At 41.9% G+C, this 21,674-nt stretch overlaps 1 protein-coding gene across 1 annotated transcript in view; it reads right to left on the bottom strand.

Annotated features, from left to right (window-relative positions):
• The window catches only part of DCT (dopachrome tautomerase), a 38,573-nt gene extending 19,154 nt beyond the window's left edge, over positions 1–19,419 (bottom strand). The window contains exons 1-6 of the mRNA XM_012769761.3: positions 19,006–19,419; positions 11,047–11,346; positions 8,896–8,996; positions 7,933–8,099; positions 5,332–5,511; positions 3,295–3,430 (exon numbers count right to left, since the gene is read on the bottom strand). Of these exons, the coding sequence (XP_012625215.3) occupies positions 3,295–3,430; positions 5,332–5,511; positions 7,933–8,099; positions 8,896–8,996; positions 11,047–11,346; positions 19,006–19,300 (1,179 nt within the window). The 5' untranslated portion in view covers positions 19,301–19,419. The remainder of the gene's footprint in view (positions 1–3,294; positions 3,431–5,331; positions 5,512–7,932; positions 8,100–8,895; positions 8,997–11,046; positions 11,347–19,005) is intronic.
• Positions 19,420–21,674: the final 2,255 nt, after the last annotated feature.

The raw sequence follows: 21,674 nt of genomic DNA, 5'->3' as shown, positions 1-21,674 counted from the left end.
CAGTCTCTAGCGCAACTTCATATTGCCCTAATCTACTCGGAGTCAGTTTAATGAGCACAACACTCTCACCACCAGATCAGGTCATGAGACCTGTACTTTGCCGAGTGGGAAACAGAGGCCCTGCATAGTTCAATTACATTCCCAATATTGCACAAGTCAGTACCAAATAAAACTGATTTGCCTCGTAATTCAGTACTCCTTTACTATGTCATGCAGCCTCCCAGGAGTCCAAAACCAAACCGCCTGACGGTTTGAGTGTGCATTGTGCTATGTATGGACTGAACTGTGTTCCCCCTAAATCCATATGATGAAGCCCTGACCCCCCAAGTGTAACTGTATTTGGAGATATGGCCTGTAAGGAGGTAATTAAGGTTTAAAGAAGTCATAAGGGTGGGTCGTATGAAAGGATGAGTGTCCTTATAAGAAGAGACAGCAGGCCAGGTCTGATGGCTCTTGCCTGAAATCCCAGCACTTTGGGAGACCAAGGAGTGAGGATCACTCTAGCCCAGGAGTTCAAGACCAACCTGGGCAACATAGTGAGATCCTGTCTCTACAAAAAAATATGAAAAATTAGCTGTGTGTGGTGGCATGGGCCTGTAGTCCCAGCTACTGGGGAGGCTGAGGCAGGAGGATGGCTTGAGCTTCGGAGCTTAAGGCTGCAGTGGGGTATTATCAGACCACTGCACTCCAACCTGGGTGACAGAGTGAGAAACCCTGTGTCTTAGAAAAAAAAAAAAAAAAGGGAAGAGACAGCAGAGAGTGTTTACTCCCCCCCTTTCTCTCCAACACTTGAGGATACAGCTAGAAGACCCAGGGAAAGAACCCCTCCCAGGAACCAAGCCAGCCACACCTTGATCTTAGATGTCCCAGCCTCCAGAACTGTGAGCTATGAATTTCTGTTGTTTAAGCCATGCAGTCTGTGACATTCTGTTATAGCAGCTTGAGCAGACTAAGACACACTGCTAAGATTAACATTAAGGTGAGGAAATTTCTGGGGAAAAAAAATAGCCTTTTTGACTACAGTACAATCTAAGTGGATAAAAATCTAAACTCAAAATACTAGCAAATAATAGGAAAAGGAAAAGAGGTAAATTTTCTTCTTGTAATTGCTCCAAAACCATCTATCTAGACATATAACTATGAAGACAGACAGTGTCAAAATAGATGACGGTGAGTCAAGTGTCTCTCAAGCAGACACGGTGTTCAGACTCAGCTGCTGGAACAGGAATGTTTATGTTGTTTAAACCTCCTGAGCCAACTCCAGTGAGCTGTACTTAAAGAAGAGGAAAAGCAGCCCCATGCGCTGACATACGGGAGCTGGCCTGGTACTATTCAATATTAACCCGTCCTCCTGTTGGACATAAACAATTTCATAGAACATGAATATCAGACAAGGCCATTCTGTGATCATGATGGATCAGGCAAAAAAGAGAGAATTTAATAACCATGCCTGTAAAAAGTTGTTGAAGGTGTTTGTCATTTTTGTCTGTCTAGCACTCCTTCTCCCTCCTCTTTCCCTTTTTTTTTTTTTTTGTTTTTGTTTTTGTTTTTGTTTTTCTGAGACAAGGTGTCATTCTGTCCCCAGGCTAGACTGCAGTGGCATCATCATAGTTCACTGCAACCTCAAACTTCTGGGTTCAAGCAATCCTCCTGCCTCAGCCTCCCTAGCAGCTGGGACTACAAGCCCACACTACTATAGCTGGCTAATTTTTTAAAAAATTTTTAATAGAGACAGGGTCTTGCTCTTGCTGAGGCTAGTCTCGAACTTCTTGGTCTTAAGCTATCCTCCTGCCTTGGCCTCTCAAAGTGCTATGATTACAGGTGTGAGCTCAGACAAAATATGAGCATTGGCCAAGCCACAAAAGGCTTGACATCCTCTTTCTTGGCTAATTTGAACAACTGGCTTCTGTTTTACCAGTTGCAGCTTTAGCCTCAGTCTAGTCTGCCCTACCTATGGATGCGAATTACCATGTTGAGGTACGTGATCATAGCTAACCCTGCTTCCTCCTGATGGCATTGGATCCAGAGCAAAGCTTCCTAAAATCCTCCCCAAATCACCCAGCACAAGCCCAAATCCTTCCAGTTCTTTCCAACGCCCACTGACTGAGACCCTCCCTGGTCCTCCATTCTCTCCCCACGGGGAGTAATGACCCCAACGTGTTCAGCTGCGGCTGTGTTCACAGAAGTCTCTGGCCCGGGGCATTGATGGGGTAGCTGAATGACGCAGCCCTGGCCTGCACTTCCTCTTTCGTTTGCCTTAGGAGAGTCCCTGGTGAACATATTTTAAAGCTAATAAAGCTCAGAATTCTAAAATTGACAATTTCATTGTCAAGGGTTGTTCAAGTTTTTTCTTTTGTTTTAAAGTGACACAGAAATCAGACTCCAATCTACCAAGGGAACGCATCACACTGAATTTTAAGCAACCACAAGGCTCCTCCTGAGTCAACAGCAACACCCTCTACCAGCTGTGTTTCATGTCAGAGGTATGAATCTGACTAACAAATTAAATGGCATCAAATGTGAGTTTTTGTATTAATGCCATTGTTGAAGGTATTTGCCATTTTTGCCTGTCCAACACTCCTTCTATCTCTTCTTTCTGTTTTTTGTTTTGTTCTGTTTTGTTTTTGAGACAATGTCTTGCCCTGTCACTGGGGCTACAGAGCAGTGGCATCGTCATAGCTCACTGCAACCTCCAACTCCTGGGCTCAAACTATTCTCCTGCCTCAGCCTCCCTAGCAGTTAGGACTACAGGCACACAACACCATGGTTGGCTAAGTTTTTCTATTTTTAGTAGAGAGGAGGTCTTGCTCTTGCTGAAGCTGGTCTCAAACTCCTTGGGCTCGCTCAAGCAATCCTCATGCCTCAGCCTCTCAAAGCGCTATGATTACAGGTGTGAGCCACCATGCCCGGCCCACTCTTCCCCTTTTCTAGCTAACAGAACCTTTCTTTCCTACAGGTAACATTGACAGTGGTTTTTATGGGTTAATGCACGACAACACCACCAGCGAAAAATCATTTATCATTATGCTAATTTATGAATCCACCTCTGGACTATAAAGTCTTGTCTAAGGTCATCCAAAAGCTACCCATCCTTGAAGCACCGGTTTCTGATTAGGGGCTTCAAACGCTATCTAACCATCTCTACAGTGTAGATTAAAATTAATTTACATTTGCATACATGGCATTGTTCACACAGAGAATAAAGCACCACCAAACCTTAATCTTATTGAAAACCAGATAAATCTAACATAGTACGTAGAAAATTTTTCATCTATTCTGAATCTTTGAACATACCACGAAGATGGGGTCATTGGCAGCTGAATGTGGCAAAGCACTTGTCCCGTTCAGGAAGGAATGAACCAAATTATGAAGGCTCCTCACTTGAGAGTCCAGTGTCCCGTCTGCTTTATCGAAACCTTCCAGGGCATTCCTGGGAGAAACCAATATGTCAGTGACAACAGGCAAAGATAAATAAAGGTCTTTTTGTTTCCAGCCTACAGGATAATCTTCCAAGTTGAGATTGGGTAAGGATATGGGAAGCTCTGTCATAGCTAATAAACTAAGAATCCACCCCAACTTTTAATGATAATCCTCTATAAGGGAAGGGAAATTTTTTTTTTAAACAGACATTGTGGGTCTCACTCTGTCATCCAGCAGGCTGGAGCACAGTGGTGAAATCACATCTCACAGCAACCTCAAACTCCTGGGCTCAAGTGATTCTCCTGCTACAGTTTCTTGAGTAGCTGCAACTACAGGTGCGTGCCACCACGCCTAGCTAATTTTTTATTAATTTTTTGTAGAGATGGGGTCTCACTATGTTGCCCAGGCTGGTCTCTAACTCCTGGGCTCAAGCAATCCTCCCCCCTCAGCCTCTCAAAGGGCTAGAATTACAAGTGTGAGCCACCACATCCAGTCCAGGGGAAGGAACTCTTCTTAATCAATGCTATTTCTGAACCTGCTCAGTTGAATTCTATCTCTCTTGTTTACTATATGACAATTATTTACCTTCATATCTGTCTTTCATGCCCTGAGAGGGCAGGGTCTGTGTTTTCCTCAGATTTTTTGTTCTCATGGCTCAGTACCATGTCCAGCACATGGTCTATGATCAATAAATAGTTTTTGATTTAGCATATAATCTTATATTCCTATTTCTCAACTAAATAGACCTTCAGCTTGACTGAAGTGTATACAGCATTCTAAACATACCCCCAAGCTCCCCTTCTCCTTCTCTCTTTCTCCCTCCCCATTTTCAGGAAATTCTAATTATTTCGTACTCTAACTTGGTGATCCTCCAATTTCAGAATCACTGAAGAAAAACAGATATTTCATGCCCCACTCCCAGAGTGTCTGAGTCAGTAGGTACAGGCTGGGTCTTCACAATTTGCATTTCTAATCAAATCTCAAATGTTGTCAATTATGGTGGTCTTGGCACCAGATTTTAAGAACTACACCCCTAACTTAAATCTATCAGGAATGCAATCTGTTTTAATAGAATTTTGTCATAGCAAAAAACTAACGAATACTGCTTTTCAAATCAATCTTAAATTGTATGCTTTATCTACCTTTGACACTACTCTGAGGGCTGTGTCCAATCCCAGGACAAACTCTGAGCCCTGATACACTTAGCACAACCTCTACATTTGAGTTCAGCCTATCCTACCCCTTGCCCCATACAAATTGCATAATTTATACACAGTTAGAGAGAAAATCTAGTTTGGGAGAAGACCATGAATCTATGTACCACTCCTTTTTGGAAGCCCTATCCACGTTTGTTTAAAATCTTATTTATATACATATTTCTCACCATTCTTAAAGTCTTTTTTGGTGTTAGAAAGTTAATCGTTGGTTTTTAAATTTTAAGTATTGTAACATCACTGCTATGCTATAATTTGAGTTGGCTTTAGTCCATAATAATCCTCTGAGATCTCAGACCCCAATATTAAAGTCTGTGGCTCATAAATTTCTAATGCCAACATTTAAAAAAAATAAGAAAGAAAGAAAAATAAAAAGCATGGGTATTTAAAAATTATATTTAATAAAGTACCCTTGTTCCACAGATTATACCTGTGTATGCACAGAAGTTAGAGATACAGAGGATGGTTTTGACCAGCTAGGTTAGAAGATATTAAAACTACATGGTTAGTTACAGTAGATAGATAATGATTTTCTTAACACTAATTCCTTGCTAACCTCTCTTATCAAGCCTCGTTCCATTACTTAGCTTTGTACATCCCTCAGAACACCTGGATTTCCTTCCTGTCTGTTACAACCATAAGCATGAAAATCTATAAGTATTCTAAGTGTCAGTCCCATAGAGCTCAGGGCACCCACCTAAAACTGAAGGTAGAGTTCTGGAAGAAAGGAGGATTGTCAAACTTCTGGAGAGACAGACAATCTTGTATGTCTTTTAAGGTTGGCAATTTCTCACTGTTTCTTCCCACTTGATTTCTTCTCAGCAAACCTTCATAGGTTCCATTGCACAGGGTGACCCGGCGGTTGTAGTCATCCAAGCTAAGATTAGTAAGAGGTTAACAATAATAGTAAAGTGGATAGGATACTAAATTTGGACCAGGCAAACCCATCAAGCTCATAGTCATGGGAAAATTTTATGACAGTTACCTTACAAGGGGCAAAAACATGTAGTAAAAATACTACCCTCCAAAGTCATGATGATGGATCAAGACATTTCAAAAATGTAGGTGTATCAAATATGAATATAGGCATACATATAAATAATAATTACCATTCCACTGGAAAGACATTGAGAAGATGTACAAGGCAAGATAGTGATGCCAACTGTGTGCATTTGAATGATGAGTACCAGAAGAGAGAATAGGGTGGCCCATGGTATGCGGAGCTAGACCAGTTTTGGGAAGTGGTCTGTAAAGCTAGGAAAACATTTTAGGCAAACAGAGGAGGTCAGAGTAAAAGCGGATGGAACCATATAGAGGCAAGGGATTAGAAGAAATATCGTGTTGGAAACTGTTCCAAGGCAGTGGGAGATCAATAGTCACAAGGTGGCTGGGCGAGGTGGCTCGAGCCTGTAATCCTCACACTCTGGGAGGCCGGGGCAGGTGGATCGTTGGAGCTCAGGAGTTCGAGACCAGCCTGAACAACAGCGAGACCCCGTCTCTACTGAAAATAGAAGGAAATGAACTGGACAACTAAAAATACATAGAAAAAATTAGCTGGGCATGGTGGCGCATGCCTGTAGTCCCAGCTACTCGGGAGTCTGAGGCAGGAGGATCGCTTGAGCCCAGGAGTTTGAGGTTGCTGTGAGCTAGGCTGACGTCATGACACTCTAGCCCAGACAACAGAGAAAGACTCTGTCTCAAAAAAAATAAATAAATAAAAAGGTCACATGGTGAGCACAGAGCTGAGAAGTTTCCATGCCCATAAAACATTATATCCTACATGCGTATTGTGGCCCAGAATTCACCGCCAGAACATTATTTCATTGGCAGAGATAAAATTTTAAAGATGTTACTGTGTGAGTTTTAATGGGGGATGGAATATAGAGGATAAGAGAGAATAGAATCGACAGACCCTCGAGGATGAAAGGGGCCAGGACCTGACACTAAGCAAGAAAAGGCCTCCAAGGCTGCGGTTCCCAAAGTGTGTCCCAGGGAGGTGGGCTGTGACATAAGAGTTCCAGAGTCAGGTAAGTTTAGGCTCCTCTTGAAGAAAAAGAATATTGTTTATCTATGGAAAGCTCAAAGGCATGCTAAAAACGTTTAGGAACCTGTAAAACTCAGTCTTCTCTAAATGTATTTGATCACAGAAATCTCTTTTCACGTACCACCTATTCCTATCCCGAGGCATGATGGGAAATGGCGCTTTATGGAATTAAGCTAGGTCAGGGAGAAATGGCGGCTGACGTCCCTATGCGTGGAGCGCTGTTCCCAGGGCTGCAGGGAATGTGAGGTTGTGGGAAGTGACATCCCCGGCTAGCTGGGCCCAGGCCCCTCAAAACACGAACTGCCGCTGGCAATGAAGGCCCAGGGTGAGCAGGACTCTGTGCCCAGGAGGACTCTAAGGACCCAGCAGGGGAGGCAGAGTAGTGGGGTCAAAAACGTGGGCATTTTAGAGGGAAAAAATATGGAATAAAAGAAGGCAGGAAAGCCTCCTGGGGAATCTTTCTCTTAGATGGATGCCAGGACAGAGAAACAAATGCAAGGTGTCTTTCAAGACAGAATTCTTCATGGGCTGCGGGCCACCTACCTACCTGCTCATGTGGTCTTTTGTGGTTCAGAGACCAATCTTCCCCGGTCCCATGCCCCTGTCCTCTTCAACTAACCAGTGTTCTGTGGCCCAGCCATACCAGGCTGTTTCCAGAGACTTTTCCAGCTTCATACATGATGTTCCTGCCACCAAGGCCTCATCCACCACCCTCCCACTCTCCTCATCCTCCCCTACACCTGCCTGAGGTCTGAGGCCCTTTCCATCTCAGAACCACTGTCTCTGCCTCTTGTAGACGTGCCCTGACTCTCTTGTCTTTGCACACATATCTATTATAGCACTTTTCACACTGAATTGTAATTTGTTTGCAAGAACTCTCTCTTTGTTAATAGCCAGTGATATTCAAAAGGGAGGCTCTATTTTATTCATCTTGGTATCCTCAGCAGTATTCCATCACCTAGAATATGACTGGTGCTTAGCAAATGTTGGCTGAATGCAGGAACTACTCCTAAACTTAAAACAGTTATCTCAAATTGATGGCCAAGCATATTCAAGTCACAAATGTGATTTTGAGACACCTATTTCTTTTGTTAGAGCTTAGAATTTTAAAAATCCCACCTCTCACAGGAAAACTGTTTTCAGAAACATGAAAACAGAGCCCCACATGCATGCGAAATAGAACTACTTCTCCATCTCTCAGACATCAAAAAAGACAGGCTCCGGATATCATTGCAGGTACACAAATGTCCTTACCTGTCACAGACAATTTCCCAGCCGGAGAATCTTGAGTTCTGACTAATCAGAGTCGGATCATCTTCTCTGGCTGCCCCAAATAGCTGGTCTGTGCACACGTCACACTCGTTCCTCCCGGTGGCAAAGTCCCAGTAGGGCAAAGCAAAGGACTCATTGCCAATGAGTCGCTAAAAGCAAAGAGTAGACCTAGTCATTTAACTCAAGCCATCACATACAAGAAGAAAGTATATGAGGCCAAGACTGATATGGGTCTCCACTAAATGTATAGCAATATTAAAAGTATCAGATGCATAAATGAAGAAATTGTGGTGTGCATGTGTGTGTATATATATATGTATATATACACATATGTGTGTGTGTATATATATATGTATATATATGTATATATATATGTGTATATATATGTATATATGCTGTATGCAATGGAATATTATCCAGCCTTTAAAAAGGAGATCCTGCCATTCATGGCAACATGGATGAATCTGGAAGGCATGATGCTAGGTGAAATCAGCAAGACATGGAAAGAAAATTCCTGCATGATCTCACTTATATATGGAATCTTTAAAAAAAAGAAAATGAATACATAGAGACAGAGAGTAAAATGGTGGTGGTTACCAGGGGCAGGGAGAAATGGTAGGAAGAGGTAAGTAGGCCAAAAGGTACAAAGTTTCATTGATGTAAATGAGTAAGTCTAGAGCTCTATGTACTACATGAGGACTACAGTTAATAGTACTGTATTGCATACTGGTAATTCGCCAAAACAGTAGACTTTTGGTACTCTGACCACCCACAGACAAAAAGGTAACTATATGTGATGCTGGGTATGTTAATTTGTTTGACTGCAGTAATCGCTTCACTATGTGTATGTAGATTAAGTATATCAAAACATCATGTTGTACACCTTAAATAAATACAATAAAATATTTTTAGCTTCAAAGTACTAACTGTATGGTTCTGACCAACCTGGAGATCTCTTTCCAGCCACAACAAATGGTACCGGTGCCAGGTAACAAAGGCAGGTCCTTGGTGTGAGAAATCTATAGCCTTGTAGGGCCTCCCTGGTCCTGAAACAATCGGGAAACATATTAGAGACCACAGAATAGAATTTCTTAAATGTTAAACCTTACCTGGCATTACATCTACAGAGCCGATAAATCCATGATGTTTTAATAAGAAAACAATTTTGTTATTTATCTCTCCAAAAGCAATAACAGTGACAGAGGAATTTCAGAAGCAACTAGCACTTTTAGCAAAACTCTCCTTCATCTCCCAAAAGTTTGATTTCCAGCAGAAATCTAGGAAATTCAGGTCACTTTCAGTGTTAAGAGCTCCTTAATTGTTTTAAGCAAAAACTCATTAAGATGAAATAGACTATCCAAAAGAATAGATCTAAATGAAAGACCTAAATGAAATATATTTTTAAAAGACATTTTCTAACCTAATCCTTACAAATATATACATTTGTGAGGAGGGATTAATTAATAATATAGCAACTTCAACCACACTTAGTCCTAAGGTGGCATTTATATAACCAAAAAGAACTTCCATGGATTTTGTTTCATCTATCCATCAGTTACAACTACTGACAAGCTGATAAACCTGGTCACTGAGACCAGAAGAGGGAAAAATACATTCAAACCATTTTGGCTGGCCACTGGAACTGCCAATTTTAGCAAAAAGCTTTGGACGATTTAATGATCTCTTTACTGCCTGCTCCATCCTTCTTCCCTCTTTCATGACAGCTTTTGATGGTTATGTAGAAACTCTAGCTAACTTGAGTTCTTTTTCAAAGTACCTATAATAACTTCAGAGAGCTGAACAGACATGAATATAAATTTAATTCCTAGGTATGACCAGAAACTGTAGTTTTCTTTTCCTCTTGAGAGACTACCCTCTCATAAAGCAAAAATGCCTCTGAATGATGACAGGAAAACTATAAAGGTTTATAGCCAGAAAAGCCTCCTTATCTATCGATAAAGAAAGACAGATGCTTACCTGTGAGGCAAGTTTTAAAAGGCTTACACTGAGAAAAGAACGGCTGTCATTGATGTTGGCTACACAGCCCTTTTTTAATGTTTAATCCAGAGCAAAGTTTCAAGTGCTCAAAACATAAGGATAAGGGGACATTGAGTGAGAAGGAACAAGTGATTGATTAACACAAGGACGAAAAATTCCAAATGAGAATCCCACTATTCAAAGCGAGTTCGATGTCCTCAGCCATCCTGATCCCAATAAAGGACCCCAAAAGTGAGGACAGTTGTCGATGTAACTACATGCATTTAGGATGGCTAGGAGAAGAATCTAGAATGGATTTAGGCCTTCCTGGAATAAGCTAATGTCTATTGCTTTCCCTTGACTGAAAAATGACTAAAAAGGACAAAGCTGAACCTATTAGATCGATGAAGTTTATAACAGACAACTCCCTATTCCAAGTCCTACCCAGGCCCCAATTTTAGGACCTGGAAGGACAGGACATCATTTTCTCAAGAATCCAACATAACTTTGGTTCAAAGGGCTAAGCAGGAGAAAGTCTACATGCCTCAGCTTATACTATTCCTTGATGATACAGTGAATGATTATCTAAAAGTCTATCAAGTGGTAGACTCCCTAAAGTCTACCTGAAGTTTATCTAGCATGTGAGTTTAATGAGATACACACTTCCGACATGAACACTCTAATTCTGCACAAAGAAGCTTCATGTGCTTTGGCGCATGTTCAGTTAATTCCTCTAATTCGAAGAAAAGGTCAGAGAGGGTTTCCACAGCCAGATTTACAAATGTTTTCTTCTGGAATCAAAAGGAATTCGCCTTCCCTTCACCAACTCATGCCTTTGATGATTAATAGCTTCATAGGGAACAGTTTAGACTTTGAACCAAGAACATAAAGTGGAGGAGAGAACATTTAAAGTGTCTGCAGTCAACATACGGGAAGAAACTACTCTGTTCTAACTTCAGGCGGTGTTTGATAATTCCACGACTTTCATAAACCTAACCCTGCCTTGAGGTTCTCTCTTCTTAATTAACTTGCATGAAATTACTTCCCATCACCATGCCCTCCCCCAACCCAATCACAAACCTGTAATAATATACCTTGAGCCAAGGGGGAAAAACCCACCTAATAATGTATCTCTAACAGAATAATAATGGAGCCACACAAAAAAATCATAAATGCTGCAGTTGGCAATCTGCGGCTGGGTCCCATTGGGCCCTAGCAGGCCCAGCCAGTGCTGCGTGGTGATGACGTAGTCGAGGTGTACGCTCTTCTTGGCAAGGTCTAAGGCGCCCAGGAACTGCTCTCTCTCCTGAGGAGTCAAGGAATGGATATTCCGCCGGACAACCGGTGGTTTCTTCTGATCGCAGTTGGGGCCGGTCCAGCCAAACTTGCAGTCTCCACAATTATAGCCAGCAAAGTTTCCTAGTTTATGAAACAGGAAAAGATGGAAGAGGAAGTGGGTTTATGTCATTTGGAAGAAATTTCTAAATTTGTATTCTGGGGTTGAATAGAAGAGAAGACGAAGGTGCTTACAGAGAAAGTCAATGTCCAGCCTGGCGCGATGGCTCACGCCTGTAATCCTACCACTATGGGAGGCCAAGGCGGGTGGATCGCTCAAGGTCAGGAGTTCAAAACTAGCCTGAGCAAGAGCAAGACCCCCATCTCTACTAAAAATAGAAAGAAATTAATTGGAAAACTAAAAATATGCAGAAGAAATTAGCCGGGCATGGTGGCCCGTGCCTATAGTCCCAGCTACTCGGAAGGCTGAGGCAGGAGGATCGCTTGAGCCCAGGAGTTTGAGGTTGCTGTGAGCTAGGCTGATGCCATGGCACTCACTCTAGCCTGGGCAACAGAGTGAGACTCTGTCTCAAAGAAAAAAAAGAAAGTCAATGTCCTTCCATTGGTCTCTTCAATGTTTGTATTCCAAGGGGTCTAACAACTAGACAGTTTCCCAGAAACACCATTAGCAAAGTAACAGGATACGGAGTGCATCATATGCTGCCATGCACTGAACCATTTCCTCCCAAAGTCCTAAACCCCGGTACCTCCATATGTGACAGTATTTGGAAACAGGGTCTTTAAAGAGGTAATGAAGAGTAAATGAGGTCACTAGGGTGGGCCCTAACCCAGCATGACTCGTGTCAGTGAAAGAAGCGGAAATTTGGACACAGCTCCAGAGGGAAGACCAGGTGAGGGCACGGGGGAAGATGTCCAACTGCAAGCCTCAGGGTGGCCGAGCAGCACAGCCCTGCTGTTTCTGTGTCACACACAACAGGACTGACGCAGAATAGGTGGCTGATTTAGAGAGGGAAGAGAATAGACACCAAGCGAAATTAATAAATACATAAGCTGATTTCCCAGGAATTCAGATGAAATCTCATGTTTAAAAAGCTGGTTTATTTCACAAAGGAGACAGGAGTTAAGACAAAATAGATGAATGCTGGCAGGCCATAAAGGTGAACCGGCCAACGCGATGTCAGGAAGTGCAAATCACTGCGGGGTTTCCTGTGGGCTGCACGGATGTCCATGCTCTGTCAAAGCCCTGGAGTGAGTACAGGACCAGGAATACCAAGTCAAGCATCTCTCTGATTAGCATCTAACGTTTAAATCCTTTTCGCTCGCCCTTGACTTTTCTCTTCTCAACCTTCCGGAGGGCTGCTGCTTTGGGCACGGCCGGCACCTCGTTTTTTGGGTGGTGATAAGCCACAGAGTAAAAGTTTAAATATTATTGGAGCAAAAGCTTGAAACAAAAGGGGTAATAACACTTATTTCCCAGAAGGCTAAGATTAAAGGGGTTATGTAAGCATGTAACAGGGGACCAGCTCATTTAATCTCCTCCTCCTCCTCCTCCTCTTCCTCCTCCTCCTCCTCTGCCTTATGCCCCTAGGCCTGAGCACTTGCTTTTCCCTCTGCCTGGAAGCCATTTCTGTTGCTGTCTCCCTAAATTCCTCTTTGCCAGGTGACCTACACCCATTTTAAGCTTCATAGTGGATAGTGGGGTGCTCTATAATGTCATTTTTTTTTTTTAACAGACACGGTAGGTCGCTGTTGCCCAGGCTGGAGCACTGTGCTGCGATCACAGCTCACTGCAACCTTGAACTGCTGGGTTCCAGCAATCCTCCTGCCTCAGCCTCCCAAGTAGCTGGGACTACAGAACCACATCCTGCTAATTTTTTATTTGTTGCAGAGACAGGGTCTGGCTGTGCTGCCTAGGCTGGTCTCAAACTCCTGGCCTCAAGCGATCCTCCTGCCTCAGCCTCCCAAAGTGCTGGGATGACAGGCGTTAAGCCACCACTCCTGGCTGTAAGGTCATTCTTGATGCCACAATCAAGATGCTTCCTTGTACCCACAATTCCCCTTTCATCACATTTATCACATGGATTGTCAACATCTCTACATTTCTTTCTGCCCTGAGCAGTGCCTAGGCCTGTGTTTGGCCTTGTACAAAATAGATGTTTGTTGAGTGAATGAAGGAAGTTAAAGCATGTAGTAGATGAAGCAATAAATATACATTTTCTCTCCCTTTCCTTGTGGATTAGCAGCAAAAGCAGCCCCTGTAAATAATTTTGATAAAACTATTAGGACCAAATAGAGGTGAGTAAAAAGTGCTAGGACCATAGGAAAGACAGTGTTATTTCCATCTCTCAAGGAAAAGAAAATTTTCTAATAGCATGAAAACAAAATGATAAAGGTTTATACTCTGTAAAGAAAATGCACAGGCTTTCTATTAACCTAATGGATGTTTTGATGATTAAAGAAAATTTCCTTAAAAATACAATTAGGGAGAATTTTTAAAATATATATATAATTGTTTAATTGGGCTCTATGTTCTTTATAATATGCAGAATATTCTACCTACCCTTACCATAGCTCAATTATCTGTATTTTCCTATTTCAACACCATATGAGAACATAAGTAAAAATACATAAAAAGGAAAAATTCTACCCTTCCCAACACGAAAATTATGTTTTTGAATAGTTTGAGTTAAACATTAAAATGTTGCTGGAGTGAAACTACTAAAGATAAATTAGGTATTTAACAAATATTTATTGAGAAGCTACTACAACATCAGATGCTAGCATCCAATGATATAAGATGTTTCAGGTTTTATAGAGCTTGGAATCTATTTTCCCAGGGACTACCTTACTAAAATTCTATAATATCTATTTTTAAAAAGGCTTTGATTAAAACATATCACCGACTCTGGTAGCTTTTCCAAGAATAGAGCATTTGCTGAAAAGTGATTGAACAAAATGCTGTGTCTGAATAATAGTAACTACCCAAATTAAATTTCAATACAACTTCCAGCTGCTTGTCTATAGTTAGTTGATTGGAGGTACGTGTATGGTCATCTCTCTGCAATAGCAGACTAACTTCTTGTTTTGAAATACTAAGAAATTTGGGTGATAATAATATGTTAGTGTAGGTTCATTGCAGCAAATGTGCCGCTGGGGTGGAGGATAGTGGAGTTGGGGAGGGGCAAGGACTCTCCCATACTTTCTGCTCAATTTCCCTGTGAACCTAAAATTGTTATAAAAAGTCCATTAATGTTTTAAAATAACACATCTACATTTTGTGACAATGAATTTGATACATTCCTACATTTAAAGGCATAAAACTTGTTTTGGAATTTTGGGGTCTGATTGTTGACATTGAGTAATTCATAACTTCTGCCATGAATTTTAAAACTACTCTATTTTCTCTACCATAATTCTTGTTGGTTGGTAGAAACAAAACTGTCAATAACTAACTGTCTGTCTCACTTAGTTATTCAGCAAATAATTTATTAAACCCTTACTACCTAGAAGGCATCGAAAACTACACATGCCTTAATGAACCTCTGTACTTTTGAGCCTATTTTGCCATCAACCTAAACCTGCTCTAAAAATTAAAGTCTATTTAAAAAACCAATATGCTTTCCTTTATGCTTCTGTAACTTTTTATATTATATATTCAGACAGGTTGCCTCACCCGGTAACTTTGGACAGGACCTCTGAGAGCCTGTCATGTTGGGATAAGAGTTCCATTTCATAGAGTTCTTACGAAATACAAGCACGTTACTATGGAGCACTTAGAACAGTGTATGATCTATAGTAAGTCCTGTGTTAAGTGTTATTACTAGTATCATTTGATAGTTTTAAGAGACTTTAAAGAGACATTTTATCAGATAGTACAACAATTATTTGTTTGCATATCTGTCTTCCTTCTCACTACACTGTACACATCTGAAGAATCATGTCAGTTTTTCCTCTTCTCTGTACCTGATATGCCTAATTGGTGCTAAATAAATGTTGGCTGGGTAAGTGATGAAGGAATCAATAAATAATTGAACAAAAGGCATTAAACAGCAGGAAATACAAACACAAACGATCCCCAACTCATGATGGTTCAACTTCTAATTTTTCAATTTTACCATAGTACAAAAGAGAGACGCAGTCAGTAGAAACTATTCTCCAAATACCCATACGGCCATTCTATTTTTTACTTTCAGTACAGTATTCGATAAAGCATATGAGATATTCAACACTTCATTATACAATAGACTTCGTGCGAAACTATTTTCCCCAACTGTAGGCTAATATAAATATTCTGAGTGCATTTAAGGTAGGCTAGCTAGTCTAAGCTATGATGTCCGATAGGTTAGGTGTTTTAAATGCATTTTCAACTTATGATATTTTTAGTTTATGATGAGTTTATCAGTATGTAGCCCCACTGTAAGCTGGGGAACATCTGTATAAATAAGGCACAATGCCTTTTTCTATTGTAAATGAAAGACACGTGCACAATGAAATATCAACACAAGTCCAACAGTTGAAAAGGTGGGAGAAGTGAAAACAGAGGAACAAACCAAGCTCTGTGGGACGAAAAATGACAAAATGATTAATCCTCACTCAGAAGATCAGAGATGCTTCACAACTATGGTGAACAAGGAACTTTAATGTAATCAAAGTTGCCCCCAAAAAGCGATGTACCAGTACTAATAAGAAAGCCTGTGTCTGAATGTGAGCTCACTTATGACCCAGAAATGTATTCAATTAAGAAATTCCTTTTCCACCATGTCTTTGAGAAAATATGCCAAAGCTCAGCATTCAGGTCCCTTTCGTTTCTGAGCTTACAAACACGGCCTAAAGAATTTGTTAAAATGCCAAAGACAACTGAAAAGTGTAACAACATGAAAGCTTATTGCACAAAATGTTTATTTCTAATTTGGGTTTCCTAGTGGTATCTTAACATTAATTTAATATCAGTTATTTTTTCCCCTTAATCAACCAATAGTAAATATATACAAAAAGGGACATTTTAGAAAGAATTGTGTTATTTTATTTGGAAATGAAGAGAGAGGAGAAAAGGATCCCTAGATGATATCAATCTATCTACCACCAAATGCGTCCTTGAGCAAAAATTAAATTTGAAGAGTCAAAGTCTTATACCTACTTAGGACTGGAAAGAGAGTGAGAACATCTAAACACCACATGTTCCTACATGAACTGCATCAGCTAAATCTCAGAAAGCCATTAGACTAAATAATCTTAAAGACTACCGATTAGTGAATTTACAAGGAAGTCTAAATAGCCTATTCCTTTTAATTAGAGATTCTATTATTTTAATAACAATACTTTATACTTACATAGGTCCTTTCATCTACAGAGCTCAAAAGGACTTTACAAGTGTGGTTTCATCATTATCCCCATTTCAGAGATTGGAAAATAGAGGTACTTAGTCACTTGTACAAACAAGAAGTTCTCAGCCAACTGTTCAAAAACTATTCGGTGCACAAGTTTTTCAAAAGCCCAAAGACACAGCTGCCAGTGGTGTATTCTCATAAATGCCAACTGGCAGGTAAGATTTGCAAGGTGAATTGCTAATGTCAGAGTCTCTTAAAATTCAGCTCTTCCTGACAACTAAGCTCAGTAGCCTTTATGTTTCAGTGTATCCCTACAGAGGCTAGAGAAACGGTCTGTAGAGAATTTGAGAATTTAGGGTTTTTTCTTCTTATTTAAAACCTCAGAGTTTGTATCTGTTTCTATTTATTATGCAAAAATTCTTTCACCAGCTTCATGACTGTGGAAACCATGGAGTGTTTATTTTCCAATGAATTAACAAAATTCAGGGTCATCAATATTCTGGTTGTCAGAAGCTAATCTATATCTCTTCCTTAAGACATTTTGGATGACCTGAGTGTCTTAGGGACTCCATTTGCAAAAGAATCACAAGGCTACCAGACAGGAGGGTCTTTGGGAGGTTCAAGATCAGAAAATCATGGAGAGAAAGTGAGCTACAGCCTGGGATTGGGGTCCAGGGGCAGCCACGGCCTTGACAATGACTGCAGACAAAGACCATCGGACTTGAGGAAGCCCTGCGTCCTTGGACTGGTCTTTGGACGTCTGATTTCCTTACAGTCTGGACTTACAGGACATGCCGTATTTCTACCCCAATGCCTTCTTAGAGCAGGGGATCTCTTTTTATGTTTTGAAAGTAGGCGTCTGTGATCCTAAGTTCCTGTCACTTCTGGAGCAATATTTATAAATATTTCCTCAGCAAAGGGAAATAGCAATAGTTTCTTCTGCTCTACTGTTCTCTATTCTTTCTATCCCCACCTTTTTTTAAAAGAAAAAAAAAACAACAACAACTTGCTAGCCAGGTCAAAAGTATAAAGGAAACAGTGATAAGAAGAGTCAACAATTAATCTGATTTCCTAAAATCTTCTGTCTCAGGATTCTATAAAATGGGGATTTCCTTCTTTCAAAAGTGGTGGCAATTTATCAATGATTGACATAGAAATAATTGTTCTAGAAATATTTTTGGGTTTTGGACAAAGGAGTTACTGTGTTCGTGTGGTTTCTAGGTAATATGAAACCACCTGTTCTGAACTATGAGAATCTATTATATGAGACAATGTCAATAGAATCAAATTTTCAATATGGCCTTAAAAATCATCATCATTAATACCCGGGGCAAAACTAGGACCTAAAAATTCCTTTGCATCACAGAATTAAAAATGTGACTACAGAATGGTTATAAAGCCAGAATATTTAAGGAAATAAATCTAATGTCATTCCTTCATCAACATCACAGGCCTTTGTGTATTCCCTTAGTAAGACCTCTTCGTGGCCTTGCATAGCTCAATATGTCTTCTCCTATATTCCAGCATCATATGAGAACAGAAGTAAAAAAGATTTTCAAAAGGACTAAGTCTCATGCAGCCGGCCACCACTGAACAGCGTCCAAGGGCTCTGCAGAAGTTGCCGCTTGTGTTTCTTGTATTTCAAATGGCTGGCCAGCCTTTGAGAGTTTAGCCCTGCTGTGCGTGGCTGCTGAAAGCCAAAAGGAAATGTGACTGAAGAGGGTTTGAGAAGGCCCGGAAGAGCCGCAGGAACATGAAATGCACAGAGATTTCAAAGAAACAGGTAATAAGAGAGACCGGGGGCTCCAGGACGGACATGGGGCAAATTTTGTAAAGCCCGGTTCAAATTCAGATAAGAGTGAAAGAAAGCCATTGTTATCTAAGAACAAGCCCCCTTTCCCAGCTCCCTGAGAAAGCTCTGTCTTGCCGCATCTCTCCAACTTTGGCAAAGTTACAGCCCAGTCATAGCTTTAACGAGAAGGGTGCATCCTGCTTGAGATCTGTTCAAACCATTCGAAATGCTGAGACCAGCACTGCAGAACACCTGCCTTCGAGTCCTGCCTTCTGAATGCCAGGCCTCACCCACCCTCTCTACGACAAGTGCAAACCCATTTCGGGGAGGGGGGAGTGGTGCACCAAATCCATCTTGAAAGGACTTGCTCTGAGTTTCAAAGCTGCCTCTCAAGCTCTTTAAGTTCCCCTTCCAACAAACAATCCTATGTGTGCTGGCATGCGTTCATATACCCAGGCTTGGCCCATGGAAATATTTATTGAGTTTTCGTAACGAGATGCACTACAGGATGTGAAGGATCTATCCGACCGACAGCAGCCTCACTGACTATGTTTCCCACCAACACCCAGTAGTCTCCACTCCTCCTGAGAAGGGGGTCCTTTCCCACAGGGCCCTCCCCACCAAGCATGCAGTGCGGGCTGGGCGTGCACACAGGGGGCTCACCTGTGCACTTGCAGGTCTGGTTGAAGAATTTTCTTGGCCACTGCTCACGGTCATCCTGGTTTCGCAGGACGTAAGGACCACTCCAGGGCCTGGTGTCGGCTTGCACCTCTGTGCACTGCCCCCGGCCTTGCAGAGAGCCGCAGATGTTGGCTACGTCCCCGCCCAGCGGCGGGCAGCACTCCTTCTTGAGCAGGCCGGCGACCGTCATGCAGACTCGAGGGAACTGAGCCCAGGCTCCGGGCAGGATCCCGCAGCCCAGGCAGCTGAACAGAACCCCCCAGCAAAGGGGGCGCATGGCTTTAGTATTGCGAGATCTCTCTCTCCTCTCTCTTTCCACTCCTTGTCTCTCTCCTGCCTTTCTCCTCGTCTTCCACTCCTGAGTTCTCGAATATTCCCTCCATCTCTTTTTTTCCAAGTATATATTTTTTTGCATTCTATCCCTCTCCTCTTAAAAAAAGTATCGACAGAAATCACAGAACCTACACGTGTGCACGTGTGTACATGCACATGCACACTCTCTTTTATGGGATTCAAACAACTAACACAAAGTTAATTTCATTAGAAGTGCTTCTAACAACCGAATTTAATGAGGGTAGCACTTCTCACCATCTTCCCCCGTTAAATCAGGCTTTGTCTAATTGCGTTAATTTACAGAGCACCCAGTCACACTACTTGGGCTGCTATTTCTAAACCTCCTCCTTCCCTCCCCAGCTCTTGACTTTAATTGCCTTGAACTCAGTTCAAAAGCCAAACGCCGTGCTGCCTTTATTCTGCCTGGCTTGCCAAGCCACGGGGCCCCGTGGGGTTTGTGTAAGGGCTGGGAGAAGCCTTCATTAGGGGGATTAGCATTAGAGAAAATCCTCATCGTTAGCACATGACCCAAAGTGCACAATGAAGGAGATAAAGTTTCTGGCTTTGTTTCAGGAGGGCAAAAACATCTTCATTTGGGCTCATGTGCTCCAGCCAAACTTGTGACCTCAGACGTCCTGCAGAGTCAATAGATGCAGTGAGCTCTCCGTCAAAGGCCCTTTACAGATGAGCTCACGTTGCTAACTTCAATGCACTCATGACTGCTCGCTGCTGTGTGTGCGACGAAGACCACCACGAGGTCATACAACTTCAAAAACAAAGAGACATTTATTTAGGACTGGTGTACAAGGAATTGCTGTGTTCCACGATTAGGGGTCTTCTTTCCTCCAAATAACGACTTTCTCTTCTCCTAGTCAGCACATCAATGCAGCAGGCTCTTTTCTTAATAATGACATGAAGTAGCACGCCACCAGAAAGTCACCGTTGTCACTATATGATTCAATGGAAGGCACAGGGACGATTTGCATGCCAATATTTTGATTTATATTAAAGCTCAGCATTATCAAGCTTCAGTCTAGAAAGCAGTGCTTCCGGGGGCAGCAAGGGGCAAGGGGAGTGTACAGATCAGCAGCCGTGGCCGCCGGTCACAGTATCCATTTATCCCTTCCTGGTGGAAACAGGACTTAGTGCCATAAGGGTGTGAAATACTTGGACATAAAGACATACACATATTGTCATGTTTCAAAGTGAATTCCTAAGGCAAAAAAAATTTATACACCTATTCCTACCCCATTACTTCTGTGCCATCCCCATGATATTAAGTTGGTGTGACTAATTAAATGGCAGTTCTTACATCTAACTCCACCCCCATGCCAGCCTGTACCCCAGCTCCATTTAATCAGAATCTCGGAGAGTGTTCCAGACATCAGCATTTGTTATCAAATCTCTAGGCAGGCCAGGTGAGGTGGCTCACACCTGTAATCCTAGCACTCTGGGAGGCCAAAGCAGGAGAATTGCTTGAGGTCAGGAGTTCGAGACCAGCCTGAGCAAGAATGAAACCCATCTCTACTAAACCTAGAAAAATTAGCCAGGTGTGGTGGTGTACAGCTGTAGTCCCGGCTACTTGGGAGGCTGAGGCAGGAGGATCGCTTGAGCCCAGGAGTTTGAGCTTGCTGTGAGCTAGGTTGATGGCACAGCACTCTAGCCCATGGAACAGAGGAAGATTCTGGCAAAAAGAAAAAGAAAAAGAAAAAAAGATCAGAAATTGAGGGTCAGCATTGGGAAACTCTCTTAGCAGTTTGACTTTGGCACAACATTCAAGCACATGATTCTTCGTCTCTCATTCAAGAGGGTAGAGTCCACCTGAGGGGGGATGTCAAACTTGCATGCTGATGACCATGTGACAGAGACTAAAAACTAGTCACAAGCACATGTTGGTCTGTGGCTGAAAAGTTTCATAAAAATCCTTTACCATAGATTTTGTAAGATCCTCCGTGGTCTGTCCCTAACCCGTCTCCCTTTCTCTTGTTCTGCCGTGGCAGAACACGACAATCACTCTGTTTCTCAAATGTTCCCCCTTCATTTCCACCTTGGCCTTTGTCCTGCCTGTTTCCTCTGCCTGGAATATTCTTGCTCAGAATCTTCCCCTCCTGAGAGAGGCCTTCCCTGGCATCGTAACATGTCTACACCCAGCAACGTGCTCTCTACCACACTGCATTATTTTATTTTCTTCATAGCACTTACCACTTTTTAAAAATGTCCTAGTTACCGGTTTACTTGCTGAAAGTATGCCTCCTCAACTTGAGCATAAGTTCCAGGAGAGCAACACCCTTAACTGTGCTGTGTTTTCTCAATGCTTG

Source organism: Microcebus murinus, chromosome 13, assembly GCF_040939455.1.
Source record: "Microcebus murinus isolate Inina chromosome 13, M.murinus_Inina_mat1.0, whole genome shotgun sequence".
NCBI classification, from domain to species: domain Eukaryota; kingdom Metazoa; phylum Chordata; class Mammalia; order Primates; family Cheirogaleidae; genus Microcebus; species Microcebus murinus.
This window is presented reverse-complemented; position numbering and strand designations above follow the sequence as displayed.